This window comes from Rattus norvegicus, chromosome 8 (assembly GCF_036323735.1).
Source record: "Rattus norvegicus strain BN/NHsdMcwi chromosome 8, GRCr8, whole genome shotgun sequence".
NCBI classification, from domain to species: domain Eukaryota; kingdom Metazoa; phylum Chordata; class Mammalia; order Rodentia; family Muridae; genus Rattus; species Rattus norvegicus.
In genome coordinates this window covers 132,691,939-132,715,403 of record NC_086026.1, presented here as the reverse complement: position 1 = coordinate 132,715,403, position 23,465 = coordinate 132,691,939, and the positions used below count along the sequence as shown (strand labels likewise).

At 39.5% G+C, this 23,465-nt stretch overlaps 1 protein-coding gene across 5 annotated transcripts; it reads right to left on the bottom strand.

The window, feature by feature from the left end:
• Window positions 1-6,396: 6,396 nt before the first annotated feature.
• Window positions 6,397-21,194, bottom strand: 2010315B03Rikl (RIKEN cDNA 2010315B03 gene like). 5 transcript variants are annotated; one of them, XM_006244216.4, is made up of 4 exons: window positions 11,319-21,194; window positions 10,360-10,486; window positions 10,098-10,158; window positions 6,397-8,999 (listed from the first exon to the last, which is right to left on the bottom strand). In XM_006244216.4, exons 2-4 carry the CDS (start codon window positions 10,478-10,480, stop codon window positions 7,517-7,519), a joined length of 1,665 nt encoding a protein of 554 aa, XP_006244278.1. In that variant the 5' UTR covers window positions 10,481-10,486; window positions 11,319-21,194; the 3' UTR covers window positions 6,397-7,516. The 5 variants fall into 5 exon arrangements, with proteins under 5 accessions (XP_006244278.1, XP_006244276.1, XP_038938712.2 ...); XM_006244214.5 differs by having other exon boundaries at window positions 20,040-21,194; XM_039082784.2 differs by having other exon boundaries at window positions 10,360-10,440; window positions 20,040-21,194.
• Between the last annotated feature and the right edge of the window lie 2,271 nt (window positions 21,195-23,465).

Below are 23,465 nucleotides of genomic sequence, written 5' to 3'. Positions count from 1 at the left end.
TACTTATTCAATATAGTTCTTGAAGTTCTAGCCAGAGCAATCAGACAACAAAAGGAGATCAAAGGGATACAGATCGGAAAAGAAGAGGTCAAAATATCACTATTTGCAGATGACATGATAGTATATTTAAGTGATCCCAAAAGTTCCACCAGAGAACTACTAAAGCTGATAAACAACTTCAGCAAAGTGGCTGGGTATAAAATTAACTCAAATAAATCAGTTGCCTTCCTCTATACAAAAGAGAAACAAGCCGAGAAAGAAATTAGGGAAACGACACCCTTCATAATAGACCCAAATAATATAAAGTACCTCGGTGTGACTTTAACCAAGCAAGTAAAAGATCTGTACAATAAGAACTTCAAGACACTGAGGAAAGAAATTGAAGAAGACCTCAGAAGATGGAAAGATCTCCCATGCTCATGGATTGGCAGGATTAAATAGTAAAAATGGCCATTTTACCAAAAGCAATCTACAGATTCAATGCAATCCCCATCAAAATACCAATCCAATTCTTCAAAGAGTTAGACAGAACAATTTGCAAATTCATCTGGAATAACAAAAAACCCAGGATAGCTAAAGCTATCCTCAACAATAAAAGGACTTCAAGGGGAATCACTATCCCTGAACTCAAGCAGTATTACAGAGCAATAGTGATAAAAACTGCATGGTATTGGTACAGGGACAGACAGATAGACCAATGGAATAGAATTGAAGACCGAGAAATGAACCCACACACCTATGGTCACTTGATTTTTGACAAAGGAGCCAAAACCATCAAATGGAAAAAAGATAGCATTTTCAGCAAATGGTGCTGGTTCAACTGGAGGTCAACATGTAGAAGAATGCAGATCGATCCATGCTTATCACCCTGTACAAAGCTTAAGTCCAAGTGGATCAAGGACCTCCACATCAAACCAGACACACTCAAACTAATAGAAGAAAAACTAGGGAAACATCTGGAACACATGGGCACTGGAAAAAATTTCCTGAACAAAACACCAATGGCTTATGCTCTAAGATCAAGAATCGACAAATGGGATCTCATAAAACTGCAAAGCTTCTGTAAGGCAAAGGACACTGTGGTTAGGACAAAACGGCAACCAACAGATTGGGAAAAGATCTTTACCAATCCTACAACAGATAGAGGCCTTATATCCAAAATATACAAAGAACTCAAGAAGTTAGACCGCAGGGAAACAAATAACCCTATTAAAAAATGGGGTTCAGAGCTAAACAAAGAATTCACAGCTGAGGAATGCCGAATGGCTGAGAAACACCTAAAGAAATGTTCAACATCTTTAGTCATAAGGGAAATGCAAATCAAAACAACCCTGAGATTTCACCTCACACCAGTGAGAATGGCTAAGATCAAAAACTCAGGTGACAGCAGATGCTGGCGAGGATGTGGAGAAAGAGGAACACTCCTCCATTGTTGGTGGGATTGCAGACTGGTAAAACCATTCTGGAAATCAGTCTGGAGGTTCCTCAGAAAATTGGACATTGAACTGCCTTAGGATCCAGCTATACCTCTCTTGGGCATATACCCAAAAGATGTCACAACATATAAAAAAGACACGTGCTCCACTATGTTCATAGCAGCCTTATTTATAATAGCCAGAAGCTGGAAAGAACCCAGATGCCCTTCAACAGAGGAATGGATACAGAAAATGTGGTACATCTACACAATGGAATATTACTCAGCTATGAAAAACGAGTTTATGAAATTCGTAGGCAAATGGTTGGAACTGGAAAATATCATCCTGAGTGAGCTAACCCAATCACAGAAAGACATACATGGTATGCACTCATTGATAAGTGGCTATTAGCCCAAATGCTTGAATTACCCTAGATCCCTAGAACAAACGAAACTCAAGACGGATGATCAAAATGTGAATGCTTCACTCCTTCTTTAAATGAGGAAAAAGAATACCCTTGGCTGGGAAGGGAGAGGCAAAGATTAAAACAGAGACTGAAGGAACACCCATTCAGAGCCTGCCCCACATGTGGCCCATACATATACAGCCACCCAATTAGACAAGATGGATGAAGCAAAGAAGTGCAGACCGACAGGAGCCGGATGTAGATCTCTCCTGAGAGACACAGCCAGAATACAGCAAATACAGAGGCGAATGCCAGCAGCAAACCACTGAACTGAGAATAGGTCCCCCGTTGAAGGAATCAGAGAAAGAACTGGAAGAGCTTGAAGGGGCTCGAGACCCCAAAAGTACAACAATGCCAAGCAACCAGAGCTTCCAGGGACTAAGCCACTACCTAAAGACTATACATGGACTGACCCTGGACTCTGACCCCATAGGTAGCAATGAATATCCTAGTAAGAGCACCAGTGGAAGGGGAAGCCCTGGGTCCTGCTAAGACTGAACCCCCAGTGAACTAGACTATGGGGGGAGGGCGGCAATGGGGGGAGGGTTGGGAGGGAAACACCCATAAGGAAGGGGAGGAGGGAGGGGGATGTTTGCCCGGAAACTGGGAAAGGGAATAACACTTGAAATGTATATAAGAAATACTCAAGTTAATAAAAAAAAAAAAGTAAAAAAAAAAAACAAAAAAAAAGAAATACTCAAGTTAATAAAAAAAAAGTCCTTTCATACAGATAGTAAAAAAAAAAGAAATAGAAGCAGTCATTAAAAGTCTTTCACAAAACAAACAAACAAACAAAAAAAACCCCAAATGAGTCCATTTCTGTTGCTTGTGTGCATTGGTTTCAGGAGTGAATATTTTGCATTGGATATTCAATTAAGAAGCTCAGCCGTGAGTAAGATTAATTTTTCCACTTGCAGAATTCCACACTTTAATGAGCAACAGAATTTTGACTGAAGTGACTTAGGCTGCCTTGTACTGGAAAAATTCTCAAGAATAGAAAACTTGGGGTGGCAAATACCTCAGCTGCTACTTGCTGGTACCAGGGTCCTGGAGTTCTGGAGTTGCAGGGAAGGTTTTGGACATTGGCCTTGGCCAATCAGGGAGCTGCATTCCATGGGCATCCCACCACACTCCAGTGATCATTCTCACTGTAGATGATTTTGAAATCCTGAAACAACTGCCTCCACTTTATAAACACCATGATTACAGGTCTGTGTCACCATTCCTGGCTTAGGTGGCTTCAACTTCATTTAGTGCGTCATGTAAAGGATGGGATGATAAGATGAGCAGTCACACTTAACTATATTACGAGCCACTTATCTCTTCGAGCCTGGGTTTCACCATCTGTAGAATAAGAACAGAATTCTGCCCTTGTCCTTAGATGAGCTGTAACAGACTCAGTGATAAAGAAAAGAACGTTGCTCATAGTTGGAAGACACTGGACTTTAAGGCAGGAGGGCTGTCTTTGAAGGGAGCCGTCTTCTGTTACTGGAGTTAGGACCAGAGCCTGTGTTTTATTTATTCTAAACAGTCAGACTCAGCCACTCATCCTCAAAAAGGTAATTAAAAGAACTGGATTTTCTAGTTGTGACATGCTCACCTATAACATAGATACTCTGGAAGAAAGCTGTGTAAATATCTCTGATGTTGAAGGAGAACCTAGTCTATACACTGAGTTCCAGGCCAGCTAGAGATTCATAATGAAATTTTTATTTAAAATAAAAAACATGAGAAAAAATCAAATTATTAATGAAAATTGAAAACATATTAACATACTTATTCAGTGTGACTTGTTTGGAAAAATGATGAAGGTCTAAGGCAACTAATCCATCCTTGGGGTCCTAACAGAATTAGAAGTTAAGAGATATACACAACTAAGTAATCTAAGCAAGACATGTAATAATTTTTCTCATCCATAAATGCCTCCCCAAATTTCAGCTCCTTTTTTCCCTGCAAGATACTCAGATAATGTTAATATGCTTTCAGGAGAGATGTTATCATCTTGAGGAATCAGTCTTTCTCTAGAATAAGATTCCAGGGGAAATCAGAATTTTAGGAGGTCCACTGATTCTCTAAATGTTAGCCAAAGGGAGAAAGATGAACGTCTCTTTAGAACACCAATATTCCTACCAGGCAGGCAGGCTCAGGGATGACAAGGTGGGGACTGAGGAGCTTTAAGGTCCAATTGGAGGCCAAGAAGTGGGGGGTCTGCAGGATGCTATCATTGACAGCTACATTTAGTTGCCAAGAAAAGGAAACAGTGAAAGACCCGGAAAGGGCTGATTCACTACATCTGAGTGGATACAAAGAATACAGTAGGAGCCAATTTGTCCTCAGCTACACCCCTAAAGTTCCATCCCTTATAGTTCATCTATTCCCCAAGGCTTTTTGTAAATGCCTGATTACCCCACCCTTAGAATGACTTCTGTTTGAGCCTCAGTTCCCCTGACAACAACTTCAATATTTTCTGGAGCTACCAACAATCAGAGCTCCTAGCTGAATGTTTTGTAGGTGTTAGGGAAGCAGAATACAATCCCATTTCAGACAAGTCAATCTTCATGCCTTTTAGTTTCTTTTCTCTCCTTAGAGTAGGTGTATATTCCAGCAGGTGTAGGCCTGATATGTGTCCTTGTGAGCTTCCATTGCTGCCTACTTACCATTGAGACAAACTAAGTCTGGTAGCTTCAGTCAAGTGGTCAATCACCTTTTAAAGACTTATATTGCCAGTTTTTAAGTCTCCTGGCCATTTTGTGTAATCTTCCCTAATTTTGTGAAAATCTGGGCTGGGAAAATCATTTAAGCACTAAGTCCCAGTTTCTGATGCTAGCCATCTTATATTTCTTCTGGGTCCCCAGGGTTCAGGTAAAGATCACATCTTATTGCTATTAATGACATGCTCATGGGGCTGAATAGATGGCTCATCCCCTGACAGCATCGGCTGCTCATGTACAGGGCCTAGAGTTGATTCTCAGCACCCAAGAGACAGCTCACAACTGTCTGTAACTCCAATCACAGGAGATCAGGCAGTCTTCTGGCCTCCAGTGATATCTGGCATGGACTTGGTATACACAGTGGTAAAACTACTGCACCCAAATTAAATCAACTTTAATATTTAAAAATGGCATATACACAAAGAAAAGCTTTTTTTTGTACAACAGGGCATTAGATATGTATGTGTCTTTTCACTATTTTCATACATGGTACCCCAGGAGCTTGGAAGAATGCAACAGACGTCCTAGATCTGGAAATACAGGTAGCTCTGAGCTTGGGTACTCAAGAAGAGCAGCACTACTAATTCTCCAGCTCCTAATGCAGAAGATGAAGATGGTCCATTATTCCTTCTGTCTCCTATCGCTTGAAGGTGATGAAGTTCCTACTCGATGGTTATTGAATGAATCGCTGGATTCCTATCCTTCTGTAAATGGACTCTCCACCTTACTTATTTTCACTGTTAGCATAGTTCTCTCTTTTTTTAACTTAAAAATGTACTTATTTTATGTATGTGGTACACCATTGCTCTTTTCAGACACACCAGAGGAGGGCATCATATCCCATTACAGGTCGCTTTGAGCTACCATGTGGTTACTGGGAATTGAACTCGGGACCTCTGGGAGAGCAGTCAGTTCTCTTTACTGTTAAGCCATCTCTCCAGTCCCAACATAGTTTTCTTAATGTGAGTAAACAAAAGGTACTACTGAAATCAGTCAGAGTCTGGTTAGATTATATCAGGAAAATCTCCAAAATATGAGATATACTTTTGTTTTGGAATTTTTGGAGACAGGATATTTCTACATAGCTGTGGCCATCTGGAATTCATCATGTGGACCAAGCTGGCCTGAAATTCAGGGAGATTTCCCTGCCACTGTCTCCCAGGTGCTGGGATCATGGAGATGCAGCTCTAGACCCAGGTGAGATAGGTTTTTGAAATGACTTAACTTTGAATCTGAGAATGAAAGCTTAAATTAAGATTTAAAAAGGAACCATTAGTGTTTTGATGAGTAGTAATCCTTCTTGAAATTCTACCATAATAATTTAAAGTTCAAATTTTCATATATTCTCAATTTGGCTATTTTGGTTGCTTTGTTAATTTCTCCTTTTAAAAAATGTTTGAACTATTTTTGTATGCATGCATCTGTCCCACTGTGCTCATGTGGCAGTGAGAGGACAAATTATTGGTGTCTATCTTCTACTTTCCCTATGTGAAATCTAGAAATAAAACCCAGGAAGTCATTTGGTTCAATTAACCTCATTGGCCCTTTTTGGGGTTTAAAAATTATTTATGTATGGGCTGGTGTATGAGTGTGCATATGCCACAGCCCAAGTATAGAAATGAAAGAAAAATCTGTAGGAGTAATTATGGGTCTCCCCAAGATTGAACTAAGGTTATTAGGTTAGCAGCAACCACTTTACCCAGTGAGACAATTCTCTGGCATTCATTTGTGATTAGTGTTCACTCCTAAGAATGAACTAACACATTCCAGAAAACGAAACAAACAAAAACAAAACAATACATCATTTTCATTTGCAAATATGATTTATTATTAAAGTCACCCTGTTCTCGATCCTTAGATGACAATATGTTTACAATCTGAAAAGAAGACAATATTTTACTAATGAAATGTTTTAACTAATCTTCTTTGAACATCAGTGAGATGGATCAGCGGGAAATTTCTGTAGTGTGCAAAGCTGGCAACCTGACCTTTATCACCATAGAAAGATGGTCAAAGTAGAAAGTTGTTTTCCAGTCTCCATCTATCCATCATGGCCCACAAAACAATAATCAAATTACACACACACACACACACACACACACACACACACACACACACACACCCCAGAAAAATATTTAATAAATCTCATTGCTGTTACATTATCTACCATCTTGAGATAATTCCGTTGGAAGGCAGTACTTCAAGAGGAAGTATCAAATGGTAACTAATATGAACATAAAGAAGCAATGAACATCAAATAATATACACATATCCATAGCACATCAAACTAACCATGGCTTCTACTCTCTAAAACATGACAGTTCCTAACTACAGCATTTATTAACATCTTTTGTTCCCCCAAACATGTGGTTCCTAACCACAAAAGAATAAATGAATATGATGTATCCATTGGCATGGTTCAGTCACATAAGGAAAGCTACTATCACTAAATCCTGATTGGTGGAAAAATGTAGTTGTAACTTGGCATAGATGTTTTTACTTTTCAAGCTTAAAAGCTCTGTAAGATGGGTTGCAATTCAACTCCAGAATGTGTTCTAAAGCACTAGTTAATCAGTAACAGCTTGATTACAATTAATTCTTGCCATTTGCATTGATCTGGAGTTTAACTTGTGTTGGATCTAAGTGGACCCATAACACAGAGGCTTTACCACACTGCTTACATTAATATAATTTCTCTGCAGTATGAATACTTTCAAGTTGATGAAGACAATTTAAAAGTGCAAAGGCTTCACCATATTAAACATATTCATGAGGTTTCTCTCCAGTATGAATTCTTTTATGCCTCTGAAGATGACTTTGACCTGCAAAGGTTTTACCTTACAGTATATTTATAGAGTTTCTCTCAAAAATGTACTTTAAAAATATTTATTTATTTATTACATATGAACACACTGTAGCTGTCTTCATGCACACCAGAAGAGGGCTTCAGATTCCATTACAGATGGTTGCGAGCCACCATGTGGTAGCTGGGAATTGAACTCAGGACCTCTGGAAGAGCACTCAGTGCTCTTAACCACGGAACCATCTCTCCAGCCCATATGTGCTTTTTTTATGCTGTGGAAAGTACTATGTTGTGCAACTATTTTACCAAATTGGTTACATTCATAGGGTTTCTCTCCAGTATGTGTTCTTTTATGTCTTTGGAGATGACTGTGATGTGTAAAAGTTTTAACACACTGATTACATTTATAATCTCCAGTATGTCTTATATGTTTTTGAAGATTACTATGACTTGCAAAGGCTTTATCACACTGATTACATTTGTAAGATTTCTCTCTAGTATGTGCTCGTTTATGATACTGGAGACTATTATAATAAGCAAAGGCTTTACCACAGTGATTACATTGATAGGGTTTCTCTCCAGTATGTGTTCTTTTGTGTCTTTGGAGATGACTGTGACGTGCATAGGATTTACCACATTGGTTACATTCATAGGGTTTCTCTCCAGTGTGTGTTCTTTTATGGACTTGTAGAGAACTGTGTTGGGAAAAGGCTTTACCACATTGATTACATTTGTAGGGTTTCTCTCCAGTATGAATTCTTTTATGTGTTTGGAGATGACTATAATGTGCATAGGTTTTATCACACTGATTACATTTATAAGATTTCTCTCCAGTATGTCTTTTTATATGTTTTTGAAGATTATTGTGGCTTGCAAAGGCTTTATCACACTGATTACATTCATAAGGTTTCTCTCCAATATGTCTTTTATGTCTTTGGAAATGACTATGAAATGCAAAGACTTTTCCACACTGTTTACATTCATAGCGTTTCTGTCCAGCATGTGTTCTTTTATGTATTTGAAGATGATCACGGCACACAAAGACTTTACCACATTGCTTACATTCATAAGATTTCTCTCCAGTATGTGTTCTTGTATGGTACTGGAGACTATTGTGATAAGCAAAGGCTTTACCACACTGATTACATTCGTAAGGTTTCTCTCCAGTATGTGTTCTTTTGTGTCTTTGGAGATGGCTGTGACGTGCATAGGCTTTACCACATTGGTTACATTCATAGGGTTTCTCTCCAGTGTGTGTTCTTTTATGGACTTGTAGAGAACTGTGTTGGGAAAAGGCTTTACCACACTGATTACATTCGTAAGGTTTTTCTCCAGTATGTGTTCTTTTATGCCTTTGAAGATGACCATGACTTGCAAAAGCTGTACCACATTGATCACATTCATAAGGTTTCTCTCCAGTATGTGTTCTTTTATGTATTTGGAGATGACAGTTCCATGCAAAGGCTTTACCACATTGTTTACATTCATAGGGTTTCTCGCCAGTGTATGTTCCTTTATGCCTTTGAAGATGACCATGACTTGCAAAGCCTGTACCATAATGAGTACATTCATAGGGTTTCTCTCCAGTATAACCTGTTTCATGCCTGTGAAGATAATTGGCACATGTGAAAGCTTTACTACATTCATTATACTATTGAATTTTTTATCTGTCTGAATTAATATTTTAATTTGGTCTAATGGTAAAGAGGAATCAGATCCTAGGATTTTATTTACATTCATGTTTTCCTCCTTCATTATGGGTTCTTATGCATCTTTGACAATACCTGTGCTGGTAAGAGCATTCATCGCACGGCTCACATTTATAGCATTCTTTTTCTATATAGAGTTTTTCTCATATTTGAAGAGAGCTAGAACTCAGATTTACCACACTGGACGAATTCATAAATTTTTCTGTAGTGTGAATCATACCATATTTGCAAAGTGAACCAGGACAATCAGAAGAATTTCCATATTTCTAGTATCCATAGAGATTTTCTGCAGTGTGAGCATATCTATTCCCAATTGCAAACTTGCATCACATTTACAAAGTATACTCAAAGTGGGGACTAATAGACATCTTCTAATTTTTTCTGGGAGAGAGAGGTGCGTTGCTTCTTTCAATATCCCTAAGCTCAATGGTGTGTATCCATTGTGACATATATACCCACTAAGAAAAGAATAACAAAATAAAGGTTTCCACATTGCATTCACACAATTTGATTTTTGTTCCTCACAGATATGTAGCAAGCGGTTAATGTATCTCATTCTTGACTCTCATAAACTGCCCCCTCACTATATTTAGCAATGTTAGTACAAGTATATAAGTAATATCTATCAGCTTTACTATGGACTATTCACTTATTAGAATATTTTGAAGATATATTTATCACCTATTCAAAGTGTATACTTTTTGCAATTTTAAGTGAGACAGATTGGCAGTTCTATAGCATAGCTCTAATAGGACTACAATTCAAATGGGGATATCTGTTAAGGCATTGGTTCCTTGTCTCCTTTCTTAGAAGTGTGCCTCTCAAACACAAATCAGACACTTGACATTGAGGTACATGGATTTATGAGAATAATAATCATTGATACACTTAAAGAAATACTTTATACGTGGTGGCTTTTTTTTTTTAGAACTTCTGGAGCAGAGTAAAATTTCTTCAGAGTCATATTTGTATCAGCTTGCACATGAAAATTACCTTCCATATCTTCTAGAACTTTGAAATTCTTCTTCAATATAATGGTCTTCCCAATTGTAGCCTAAAATGCAGTACCAGAATATGTATATATTATTGGAAATTAGGGAAATTTTAAGTTACTATATTTAGTGAACATTAGAACCATGCTTGATTTATTTACCTCATTTTTCCTCATTCTCAATTGAAATCACAGAAGATCATCAATAACAAAGAAACATTTCTTCCCTTGTTTTAAAAAGTCAAAGAAAATTCATTATCTTACCTATAGCAGTGAGGTTCTTGTAGGTCTCCAGCATTACATCTTTGTAGAGACTCTTCTGGGAAGGATTCAGCAAAGCCCACTCTTCCCAAGTGAAATTGACATGCACATCATCATAGGTCATTGTATTCTAAAATATCCCATACATGTGTACAACAGAAAACATGACACTGACAACACTGTAAATGTATACTTCATTGACAATATATTCATATAATTCTGGTGCTTCCCGGACTTATTTCCTGACACAGTAGTTCTAATATAATTATGAAGTCATTGTAGAAGGAAACTATATAAACTATATAATGAGGTTCACCCTGTAATTTCTGTGTGCTTTAAATAAGATATAGCCTTGCAGGAGAAATGCCAACCAACAGACATAAAGAGAGAGAGAGAGAGAGAGAGAGAGAGAGAGAGAGAGAGAGAGAGAGAGAGAAAGAGAGACAGAGACAGAGACAGAGAAGGAGAGGAGAGGAGAGGGAAGCAAAGGGATCATACTAAGCACACATCAGAGATACTGTATGAACAATTAACAATTACAAAAAATGATGGGCAATCTGGGTATATTGGCTTATGGCTTTAATCCTAGCACACTGGAGGCAGGGGCAGGTGTATCTCATTGAGTTGGATGCCTGGTTTGTGCAGGATAGACAGAAACACATATTAAGATCCTGGCTCCCCTGCAAAAATCAAACAAAAAAGATGGAAAGAACTCAGAGGTCTTTAGTGAGGTTTATACATTCACTCTGGTTCTGCATTTATCTTCCAGAAACCTGAAGTGTCCCAGTTTAAATTGTAACATTAAGATTTTACAAAAAGGGAATGCATGTTTAAACAGTTACAAATGAGCCAATGAAAATATTATCAATGTAAATGCTGATCATAAATAAGCAACGTAGGGCAGGAGAGTTAACAGCACTTGCTGGTCTTGTAAATAATTGAGCTCAATTGCCAGTACTCACATAGGGGCTCACAATTATCCATTATTCCAAGTATGGGAATTCTGAGGTCATCTTTTGTCAAGGTCCATGGAAGAAGAGCAACGGCAAACAGCTTTAGCCTCACGGAGTGTGGCGCACCAGTTAGCACAACCATGATGGATATGTCTCAGAGAGGCAGATCCCTGAGCAGGATTTGTCCTAAGGACTTCATGAATATAGGCAAAATACTAATATTCATTTTAAACAATTCAAAACAAGCACAACAGGTAGGAAAGATATAACATACCTGAAATTCAATGACCCAGAAGGCACAGGTACTATTAATGTCATGAATACATGCCATCCTGAGAAATAGACTATAGTCTCTGCCAAATTTCAAAATTCAACACATGAAAGATCAGCACAAGAGCATATGTTGACATGGACAAAAACCTGTATTCCATCTGATAATATAAACAACAACAACTACAACAAAAAGCAGCAGCAGCAAAAAGCCAGGGATGTTGTCCCACATCTAATCTTAGCACTGGGGAGCCAAAATCAGGTGAATTTTTAACTTTAAGGTCTGCCTGGTCTACTTTCAGGACAGCCAGGGCTACATAGAGAAACTTTGGTTTCAAAACAAAAACAAAACTTAAAACAAACAACAACAACTATTTAGCTTGCCCTGAACCAGTGCCCTGAGCAGACCTTGGGTGCTGGCTCCATACCCAGTCCCACAACACTCAAAGGAAGCTCCACTCCCAAGTACTCTAACATGCCCAGGAACAGAGGTGAAGAGGGCACAACATCTGCCCCAACACACCAAGGATTACAGTTTGAACCTGCACCTGGAGCAGACCTGAGTTTCTGGCTCTACACCCACGCCTACAACATCCAGAGGGAGTTCCATGTGCTTTGAAATCCCCAGGATGACAGGAGAGGCCATGTCTGCCCCAACACCCAGAGCAACTGGGTTCCCCCAGAATCCAGGGATGCAGGAACCCCTGCCCAGCCACTGGACTGAGAGTAGACCTTGGGTGCTGGATCTGCATCCACTCTTACAACACTCAGAGGTACCCCGACTCCCAGGTGCTCTGAAAAGCTCAGGATCACAGGATCACAGTAGAAATTAGACTCCAAGGAGACTGGACACAACCAGGAGCACTGGAGCTCTGAAACACTCAAGATCACAGTTGAGGCCACAACATCTTTCCTAACACATAGGGAAACTGGGATCCCCACAAGAAACAGGAAAACACAAACCCATGCCCAGCCAGAGGCATATGTTCCATTTAGTTTGCACCTGTGCCCAGAGCAAACCCAGAGCTCTGGCTCCCCACCCACTCCAGTAACATCCTGAGAAAGCTTGACTCCCAGGAGCTCTGACACACCCAGGATCTCAGGATCACAGAGACAGCTGGACTCCGAGGAGTTCTGACACAACGAGGATCACAGGAGGAAGAGGCTCCAGTAGAGACAGCAAGGGAAGGTAGCATTAGAGATAACCAGATGGCGAGAGGCAAGCACAAGAACATAAGCAACAGAAACCAAGGCTACTTGGCATCACCAGAACCCAGTTCTCCTACTACAACAAGTCCTGGATACCCTATCACACCAGAAAAGTAAGATTCAGATTTAAAATCACATCTCATGATGATGATAGAGGACATTAGGAAGGACATAAACAACTCCCTTAAAGACATACAAGACAACACAGGTAGGCAGGTAGAAGCTCTTAAAGAGGAAACACGAAAATCCCTCAAAGATTTACAGGAAAACACAACCAAACAGGCAAAGGAATTGAACAAAACCATCCAGGATCTAAAAATGGATATAGAAACAATAAAGAAATCACAAAGGGAGACAACCCTGGAGATAGAAAACCTAGGAAAGAGATCAGGAGTCATAGATGCAAGCATCACCAACATAATACAAGACATAGAAAAGAGAATTTTGGGTGCAGAAGATACCACAAAAAACACTGACACAATAATCAAAGAAAAGGCAAAATGCAAAAACCATCCTCCTAACCAAAAACATCCAGGAAATCCAGGACACAATGAGAAGACCAAACCTAAAGAAAATGGGTATTGAAGAGAGTAAAGATTTCCAACTTAAAGGGCAAGTAAACATCTTCAACAAAATTATAGAAGAAAACTTCCCCAACCTAAAGAAAGAGATAAACATATAGGAAGCCTACAGAAGTCTAAATAGATTGGACCAGAAAAGGAAGTCCTCCTGTCACATAATAGTCAAAACATCAAATGCACAAAACAAAGAAAGAATATTAAAAGCAGTAAGGGAAAAAGGTCAAGTAACATATAAAGGCAGACCTATCAGAATCACACCAGACTTCTCAACAGAGTCTATGAAAGCCAGAAGATCCTGGGCAGATGTCATACAGACCCTAAGAGAACACAAATGCCAGCACAGGCTACTGTATCCAGCAAAACTCTCAGCTAACATAGATGGAGAAACCAAGATATCTCATGACAAAATTTAAACAATATCTTTCCATAAATCCAGCTCTACAAAGGATAATGGGTGGAAAAGTCCAATACAAGGAGAGAAATTACATCCTAGAAAAAGCAAGGAAGTAATCTTCTTTTAAGAAGTCCAAAAGAAGAGAACTAGACAAATATAGTTCTACCTCTAACAACAAAAATAACAGGAAGTAACAATCACTATTCCTTAATATCTTTTAACACCAATGGACTCAATTCCCCAATAAAAACATAGACTGATTAACTTAATACTAAACATGACCCAGCATTTTGCTGCATACGGGAAACACACCTCAGTGACAGAGATGGAAACTTCCTCAGAGTAAAAGGTTGGAAAAATATTTTCCAAGTAAATGATCCCAAGAAACAAGTTGGAGAAGCCACTCTAATATTGAATAAAATATACTTTTAATCAAAAGTTATTGAAATAGATAAGGAAGGACACTTTATACTCATCAAAGAAAAAAATCTACCAAGATGAATTCTTAATTCTGAACATCTATGCTCCAAATGCAAAGGCACCCATATTCCTAAAAGAAACTTTACTAAAGCTCAAAGCACACATTGCACCTCACACAATAATAGTGGGAGACTTCAATGCCCCACCTTCATCAATAGACAGATCAAGGACACAGAAACTAAACAGAGACACAGTGAAACTAACAGAAGTTATAAACCAAATGGATTTAACAGATAAAACATTTTATCCTAAAACAAAAGAATATACCTTCTTCTTCATGGTACTTTCTCCAAAATTGACCATATAATTGGTCACATAATAGGCCTCAACAGATACAAGAAGATTGAAATAATCCCATGCATTCTATCAGATCACCACAGGCTAAGGCTGATCTTCAAATACAACAAAAACAACAGAAAGCCCACATACACATGGAAGCTGAACAACATTCTACTCAATGACAACTTGCTAAAGGAAAAAAATAAAGAAATTGAACACTTTTTAGAATTTAATGAAAATGAAGGCACAACTCAAACTTATGAGACACAATGAAAGCAGTGCTAAGAGGAAAACTCATAGCTCAGAGGGCCTATAAAAGGAAACTGGAGAAAGCATACACTAGCAACTTGACAGCACATTTGCAGGCTCTAGAACAAAACAATCAAATTTAGGGCTGAAGTCAACCAAGAATAAACAAACAAACAAAAAAAGACTATATAAAGAATCAACAAAAACAGGAGCTGGTTCTTTGAGAAAATCAACAAGATAGATAAACCCTTAGCCAGACTAAACAGAGGGCACAGAGACAGTATCCAAATTAACAAAATCAGAAATGAAAAGGGAAACGGAAACAACAGAAACTGAGGAAATTCAAAAAAATTGCCAGATACTATTACCAAAGCCTATACTTACAAAACTAGAAAATCTGGATGAAATGGACAATTTTCAAGACAGGTACCAGGTACCAATGTTAAATCAAAATCAGATAAACCATATAAACAGTGCCATAACTCCTAAAGAAATAGAAGCAGTCATTAAAATCTCCCAACCAAAAGCAGCTCAGGACCAGATGGGTTTAGTGCATACTCTTCACACTATTCCACAAAATGGAAACAGAAAGAATACTTCCTAATTCATTCTTTGAAGCCACAACTACACTTATACCTAAATCACACAAAGACCTTACAAAGAAAGTGACCTTCAGACCAATTTCCCTTATGAAGTTTGATGCAAAAATACTCAAAAAAATTCTCACAAACCGAATCCAAGAACACATCAAAACAATCATTTACCACGATCAAGTAGGCTTCTTCCCAGGGACGCAGGAATGTTTCAAAATATGGAAATTCATCAACATAATCCAATATATAAACAAACTCAAAGGAAAAAAAACCACAGAATTATTTCATTAGATGCTGAGAAAGCATTTGATAAAATCCAACACCCCTTCATGTTAAAAGTCTTGGAAAGGTCAGGAAGTCAAGGCCCATACCAAGCACAGTAAAGCCATATACAGCAAACCACTACCAACATCAAACTAAATGGAAATAAACTTGAAGCAATGCCACTAAAATCAGGGACTACACAAGACTGCCCACTCTCTCCTTACCTAGTCAATATCATACTTGAAGTCCTATCTGGAGCAAGTAGACAACAAAAAGAGGTCAAAGGAATACAAGTCGGAAAGGAAGAAATCAAAATACAACTATTTGCAGATGATATGATAGTATACTTAAGGGATCCCAAAAATTCTGCCAGAGAATGCCCATTGCTGAAAAACAACTTCAGTAAAGTGACTTAATATAAAATTAACTCAAACAAATCAGTAGCCTTCCTCTACTCAAAGGATAAATATGCTTAGAAAGAAATTAGGGAAATGACACCCTTCACAATAGCCACAAATAATATAAAATACCTTGGTGTGACTCTAATCAAGTAAGTGAACGATCTGTATGCAAGAACTTCAAGTCTCTGATGAAAGAAATTGAAGAAGATCTCAGAAGATGGAAAGATCTCCCATGCTCATGGATTGGCAGGATTAATATAATAAAAATGGCCATTTTGCCAAAAGCAATCTACAGATTCAATGCAATCCCCATCAACATTCCAACTACATTCATCATAGAGTTAGAAAGAGCAATTTGCATATTCATTTGGAATAACAAAAAAACCCAGGTTATCGAAAACTATACTCAATAATAAAAGAACTTCTGGGGAAATCACCATCCCTGACTTCAAGCAATATTACAGAGCAACAGTGATAAAAACTGTATGGTATTGGCACAGATACAGACAGGTAGATCACTGGAATAGAATTGAAGACTGAGAAATGAACCTACACACCTACGGTCACTTGATTTTTGATAAAGGAGTTAAAAGCATCCAGTGGAAAAAAGACAGCATTTTCAACAAATGGTGCTGGTTCAACTGGAGGTCAGCATATAGAAGAATGAAAATCAACCCATTCTTATCTTCATTTTCAAAGCTCAAATCCAAGTGGATCAAAGACCTCCATATAAAACTAGATACACTGAAACTAATAGGAGAGAAAGTGGGGGAAGAGCCTAGAACACATAGGCACAGGAGAAAATTTCCTGAAGAGAACACCAATGTCTTATGCTCTAAGATCAACACAAGAGAAATGGAACCTCATAAAATTTCAAAGCTTCTGTAAGGCATAGGACACTGTCGATAGGATAAAACAACAACCAACAGATTGGTAAAAGGTCTTCACTAATCTTACATCTGATAGAGGGCTAATATCTAATATATACAAAAAACTGAAGAAGTTAGATTCCAGAGAACCAAATAATCCCATTAAAAATGGGGTACAGAGCCAAAGAAAAAATTCAACTGAGGAATATCAAATGGCAAAAGCACCTAAAGAAGTGTTCTGGGGATTCCTCCTATATGCAGCCACCAAACCCAGTCACTACTGCTAATGCCAAGAAGTGTTTACTCACAGGAACCAGATATGGGTGTCTCCTGAGAGGCTCTGTCAGAGCCCTACTGATACAGATGAGGATGATTGCAGCTAACCACTGGACTGAACAAGGGGATCTCAATGGAAGAGTTAAGAGAAAAAACTGAAAGAGCTGAGGGGGTTTGCAACTCCAGAGGAAGAACAATATCAACCAACCAGAACCCTAGAGCTCCCAGGGACTAAACCACCAACCAGTGAGTACACATGGAGGGACCCATGGCTCCAGCCGCATATGTAGCAGAGGATGGCATTGTCCAGCATCAATAGGAGGAAAAGCCCTTGGTCCTGTGAAGGCTCCTTTCCGAAATGTAGGGTAATGCCCGGGCGTTGAGGTTGGAGTAGGTGGGTGGGAGTGGGAGCATCCTCATAGAAGCTGGGGGAGGGTGGAGAGTATGGAAGGGGGGTAGGGGATAACATTTGAAATGTAAATACATAAAATATTCAAGAAAAATAAAATTTAAAAATATTTTTAAAAAGTGGTCAGTGAACTTAGTTCTTATATAGGTCCCTTTTCATTTGTACTTACCCCCCAAAATCTGGGGGTTAAAGTACACTTATTCACTGGTGTCTTCTCCTTCACACTGACCAGTCAGCACTCAGCCTGAAAGGAGTTGCATCGTCATCTGTCTAGGCCCTGGGCAGCAGAGGTAGGATTAAGTGTTCAAAATAAACCTTAACTACACAGCATGAGGAAAGGTTCAGCTACAGGAGTTGTTGATCTAAACAGAAACAAATATGAAAGACCTGAGTAAAAGAATGAAATTCTTAATGACTGAGAAGCATTGGAGAATACAAACAAATAAGAGATTAGCACATAAATACATAAAGAAAATGAAATTTAAAAGGTAATAAATATAACTGGAAAAACAAATAGGTCCTTCATAATGGTGATCCTTGCAGCAGACTCTCTTAAACTTTAGTCTGCGATCTAGCTACTGCCTACCCAGTTTCACTCTGAAGTGTACACAGTAAACTGTTTCTTCTGGTCAAAAGGCAGATGCCATACTCCATATGTAAATCCTGCTCCTGTTACTGAAATGGACAGTTCATTCCTTGACTCAATTGAATAATTTTCAAACACTGGTGTGGTACAGCCCTTTAAAGAATTTAGGAATTTTCATTAAGTGGAAAGCAAGATCATTGCCCTAGGAAGCAACACACTGGAATCAAGGCGACCTGAATCAACATAGCTTGTCTCAGAAACATTTTTCTAAAAGGCTGAAGATCCAGCTGTTCTAGAATTAATATGCCTTCCCAAGGAGAAATTGCTCAACACACAGCTGAAAGATTAAGGAAAATCTCTTCAGTGACAGCATGCAGTGCTGGCGAATGCTCAGACAGCTGAGAACAGATTGTGTATTCCACATTTGCTGTCATCCTTATTTTTTTTTTTTTTTTTAGATTCAGGCCCTAGGTTATATTTTGACCAATTTAAATATGGACTGGGGCTGGAGTAAATATAGCTCCCCGGTTAAGAACATTGACTGCTCTTCCAGAGGTACTGAGTTCAAATCCCAGCAACCAGATGGTGGCTCACAACCATCTGTAATGAGATCTGATGCCCCCGTCTGGTGTGTCTGGAGACAGCTACAGTGTACTCATATACATAAAATAAATAAATAAATCTTTATGGACCGGAGACCAGAAGTCTAGCCACAGGCCCATGTGGTGGTAAGAGTTGGGTTCTGAGGATCTCAAGCAACCCCTCACCAAAGGCCTGGCCCTAGACCATTACCAGCTCTCCCAAGCTTATCCCTGGATTTAGGGAAGGAGCTCTATTTTATTCTCAGTACACTGGGGCTTAGGGGAGCTGACAAGATATAGGCCTTCCTGGGTTTAGAAAGAGCTATGTTCCTTCTCCATACATGAGGTGCCTCAGGGAAAGACTTGCTTAATCTGGCCAGCCCTCAACAGGACAATGTTTTCTGTTTCAAACGGTTGTCACCAGGTGTAGTCTGGCCCATGTCGCAAAACTATGTTTTTCTCAATAGCAAACAGGACCTTTATGGCACACCAGGCCTTAATGTTGGTTGTGACCCTGTCATGCCCCCTCTAAAAGCTTGTTAGAGGCCTGCCCTTTGATATGAGGATGGGCCTAGTGGTTGATTGTAAATCAGAGCTGTCTCCTTTGTTATGGTTTGGAGCCAAACATCTGGACAATCCTGGTGAATAAACTATGCCTGGTAAGCATATGACTCTTCTGTAGGGTGGGTGTTTTAGAGGCAGTTCTCTCAGCTAAATCCCAGTTTGTGTCACTATTTCCTAAGGATTGGCAAATCCTTTAATCATCAATTCTATTTTTCTACATCACAGCATAATATTGCAGTGCTACCCAACACATGAGATGCCTTTTACAACCTCCAAAGTTAATTCCAAATGTATCTTACATCAAAATGTTAAATGGTAAGGGCAGAACTTGTAGAAGACACTAGAGAAACTGAGACTAAGTTTGGTATTCTGACAATGATGTTTCTATATGCAAGTTCCTGTTCTAAATGCTTTGCATAGATAAAACTCCCACGGCGAAGTTATTCAGAGGACACCACTGGGTTCAGGGAGTGTCTGGGACCACAAAGGCTCTCACGGGTGCTGCATCTGGAGGCTGCTTACCACCCGCTTCAGCTCAGCTGTCTGCTCTTCCCCGCTGTGCGCAGTGCAGTGACGCTGTGCGCACAGTGTAGCACTTGTGCCTGTCCTCCAGTAGCCTACCCGCTGTTTTCTGACCCAGCCTCCGGGAGGGCTCACTATTTCAGCTTTCGAGGCTCGGCTGCCTGCTTCTCTCTTTTGTGGGCAGTGAGTGACTCTGTGCTCACCATGTCGCAACTTCGGGAGCTTGCCTGTGCGCGCCTCACAGCACCCAGCAGCAGGGCTCAGAGCACATCACACAGAACCATTCAAGACCTCTCAGCTACAGGGAACTCGCAACATGGCATCCGGAAGAACCCTCCTTGTGGGCTTACTGGCAGAGCCGCCTGGAGCTCTGATTGGTCAGTGAGTCCTGAGTGACACGAACACCTCCCTTAGGGTTTTTGTGTCTTAAAGGAACACAGGATAAAGTTTTCCCGCCCAGGTTTCTTGTCCATGGCCAAAACTTTTGCAGATCTACAGAGGCTGCATACTCTAGCACTTGTGCCTGCCTTCCAATAGCCTACCCGACTGTCTTCCCGCCTAGTCCCGGGGGAGGACCCACCACTTCAGCCCCCCGTAGCTCAGCTGCCAGCTCCTTCTCTTAGGGACAGTGAAGCTGAATTCACCAAGTAGCAATGTAGGAGTATACCTGGCACTTCTTCCTCCTGGAATCAGGATAGATAGCTTGCAGAGTTCTTTACTGAATTTGCAGTGGAGTTGTCAATTTGTCCCACAAGTGGAAGGGTTCCCAGAATATTAACAATTAAAACGAGTTTTGTTTTGTGACTTTAGATAAACTGCAGCTACTTCTCACCTGGTAGGTATGCGAATGACAGAAGAAAAGCAGGAAACAGATGACACTGTTGAGCAGTATTATTAGCCAGCATATCTTCCTGAGTGAGAAGATTCAAAACCAAAACAAAACCAAAATGAAAAACAGGTGTATTAGTAAAGGTTCTTTGGATGAACAGACCCGACAAAATGAATCTCTATGTAGAGAATGGGTTTATTACAATGTCTCAGCAGCTCTGGGCCACCCAGACATCGATGGCTGTCTGCCAGTGGAAACGTAAGAATCCAGTAGTGGTTCAGTTCACGTTGCTGGATGTCTCAGCACATACCAGAATTCTGAAGATGTAGGCTCTAATGCCAGAAAAAAGAAGAAAAAAAGAAAAAGAAAAAAGAAAGAAAGAAAGAAAAAGAAAAAGAAAAAAGAAAGAAAGAAAGAAAAAGAAAAAGAAAAAAGAAAGAAAGAAAGAAAAAGAAAAAGAAAAAAGAAAGAAAGAAAGAAAAAGAAAAAGAAAAAAGAAAGAAAGGAAGAAAGAAAGAAAGAAAAAGAAAAAGAACTTGTTAGTCAGATAGAAAAAGCAGACAAAGAAAAAGAGCTACCATCATATATATATATATATATATATATATATATATATATATATATATATGTCACCAGAAGCCTAGTTTAAAGCTAGATCTTAGCAACTCAAGAGATAAAGATTAAGGAAGGATTTTCCCACTTCAAATGCTATAGTTTAGAATAATTCCACATGGTACCAACTTTTTGGATTTTAGTTAATTCCAGATTTTGTCCGTTTGACTACCAATAATAGCCATCAGAATAGCCAAGACAGAAAAGCTGTGAAAGATTTTCTTCTGTGGTAGGCAAGGAGAGCATGGGCTCATTTCTAAAGGAATAATGTTCTTCAACAAAAGAATCACTGGGGTTTTACTGAGAGAGTCTGGATATGTTCACATATAGATTTTCCTACTCCCAGAGATGTTAAGTCAAATCCTCTACTGGATGTGGTCACAATGTCAAAGCAGAGATATTTCAGGGCATTCTTAGCTCAAAGTGATGCAGAAACATACATAAATTATAAATGAGGGACAGAAATGCCTCTGGAATGCTCACCATATACTGTAAGGTCTTAGCTGAAAATCAAATAAGTGACACTGTGAACATAGATTTCTCAGGAGCCAATGCTACCTGTTAATCATGATGCATGATGTAACTGATACATGTACCAGTGCCTCAATTCTCACAAATACAAACACAGAGAACCCAAATTCAGAAAACATCAAGGAAAAGTCACCTATCATCACTGTGCACTGTTCTTAGAGGAACAGTTTGCTGAGCCATTCAAATCTCACAATAGACTGCTTTAGTCTCTAAGGGGCTGGCTCAGAGGAAGGCCACAGCTGCCTCGATGCAAGACCAGAATGAGTTCATTTTAATTAGCCCTGACTGATCTCTGTCTCAGGGCTGACACCACTGTATAAAACATTTTTAAGCTTTATTTTAATGTGTGTGTGTGTGTGTGTGTGTGTGTGTGTGTGTGTGTGTGCCTTTGTACAGTGCCAACAGAGGCCAGAGAAAGGCAGGAGATGCTTGGGTCTGGAGTTTTAGCAAATGGTTAGCTACTATGTGGTTTCGGGGGGAATGAACCTGTGTTCTCTGTAACAACACCCATTGCCCTTATAATTTAAAATTTATTTTTACACATTTTAATTCAAATACATTGTATCATTTTCCCCATTCCTGTCCTCTCTCCATCACTTCCCAAATTCTTCCCAATCAATTTCTTCCTTGTTATGTATGGGTGAATAAGTTGCTCAGATACATGAGTAACACTTGCTGAGAGCTGCTTTTAACAAAATCTTAATTGTTTGATTTTACCAATGAAGACTTGGAGCCAGATGCTGGGGTGAAAGCCTGCCAGCTCAGAGATAAAGACAAAGCACACAGCAGTTCTCTGACCTTCTTCCTCAGCCAGTGTCCCAAAAGGAAAAGAGAGAGTTCTCCTTCTCCATTCTGTCTCTAAAAAACCTTCAAACTGAATGTTTCTCCTTTCTACTTCCTGTGCATCTCTCTGCCTTCCTGACTTCCTCTTACTCTCTCTTTTTTTTTCTTTTGTTCAATCCCTGTTAACTGGTTGCTTTCTCCACTTCTTGACCTACAGTTGACTTTATTTACTCTTGCACAATAAACAGAAAGCTCTTGGATCAAAGCTGTGTACTAGGGTTGAGCCACGTCACAACTAGAAAACAGGTTTTTCCAGTTCAGTGCTCACAGTGTGATCAACTATCTTGCAACAGCTGATTTCATTTTCGTTGGCTGCATGTATATGGTTTCAGGACTGACCACATTGCATTGGATAGCCAAAGACAGAGTTTGTGGTGGTTTGAATATAGTTGGCCCAGGGAGTGGCATTATTAGGAGGTGTGGCCTTGTTGGACATAGTGTGCCACTGTAGGGGTGGGTTTTGAGGTTTCTATGCTCAGGCCCTGCCCAGTGTGGAATGGGACACTCCCCCTGGCTGCCTGCAGAAGACAGTCCCCTTCTGGATGCCTTTGTTCCTTCTCCAGCACCAGGTATGCCTGGACCCTGCCATGCTTCCTGCCACGATGATAATGGACTAAACTTTTTTTTTGTTTTTTTATTAATTATTTTATTTATTTACATTTCTTTTTTGCCCGTCTTTATTAACTTGAGTATTTCATATTTACGTTTCGATTGTTATTCCCCTTCCTGGTTTCCCGGCCAACATCCCCCTAACTTCTCCCCCTCCCTTTCTCTATGGGTGTTCCCCTCCCCATCCTCCCCCCATTGCCACCCT

Bases quoted from the DNA above. Each gene is read 5' to 3' on its own strand.
- 2010315B03Rikl (XM_006244214.5), bottom strand. The intron at 10,159-10,359 runs GTAAGATAATGA...ACTGCATTTTAG, and splicing joins CAAGAACCTCACTGCTATAG to GCTACAATTGGGAAGACCAT. The intron at 9,000-10,097 runs GTAATTTTCATG...TTATCTTCACAG, and splicing joins AGTTCTAGAAGATATGGAAG to GCATGAAACAGGTTATACTG.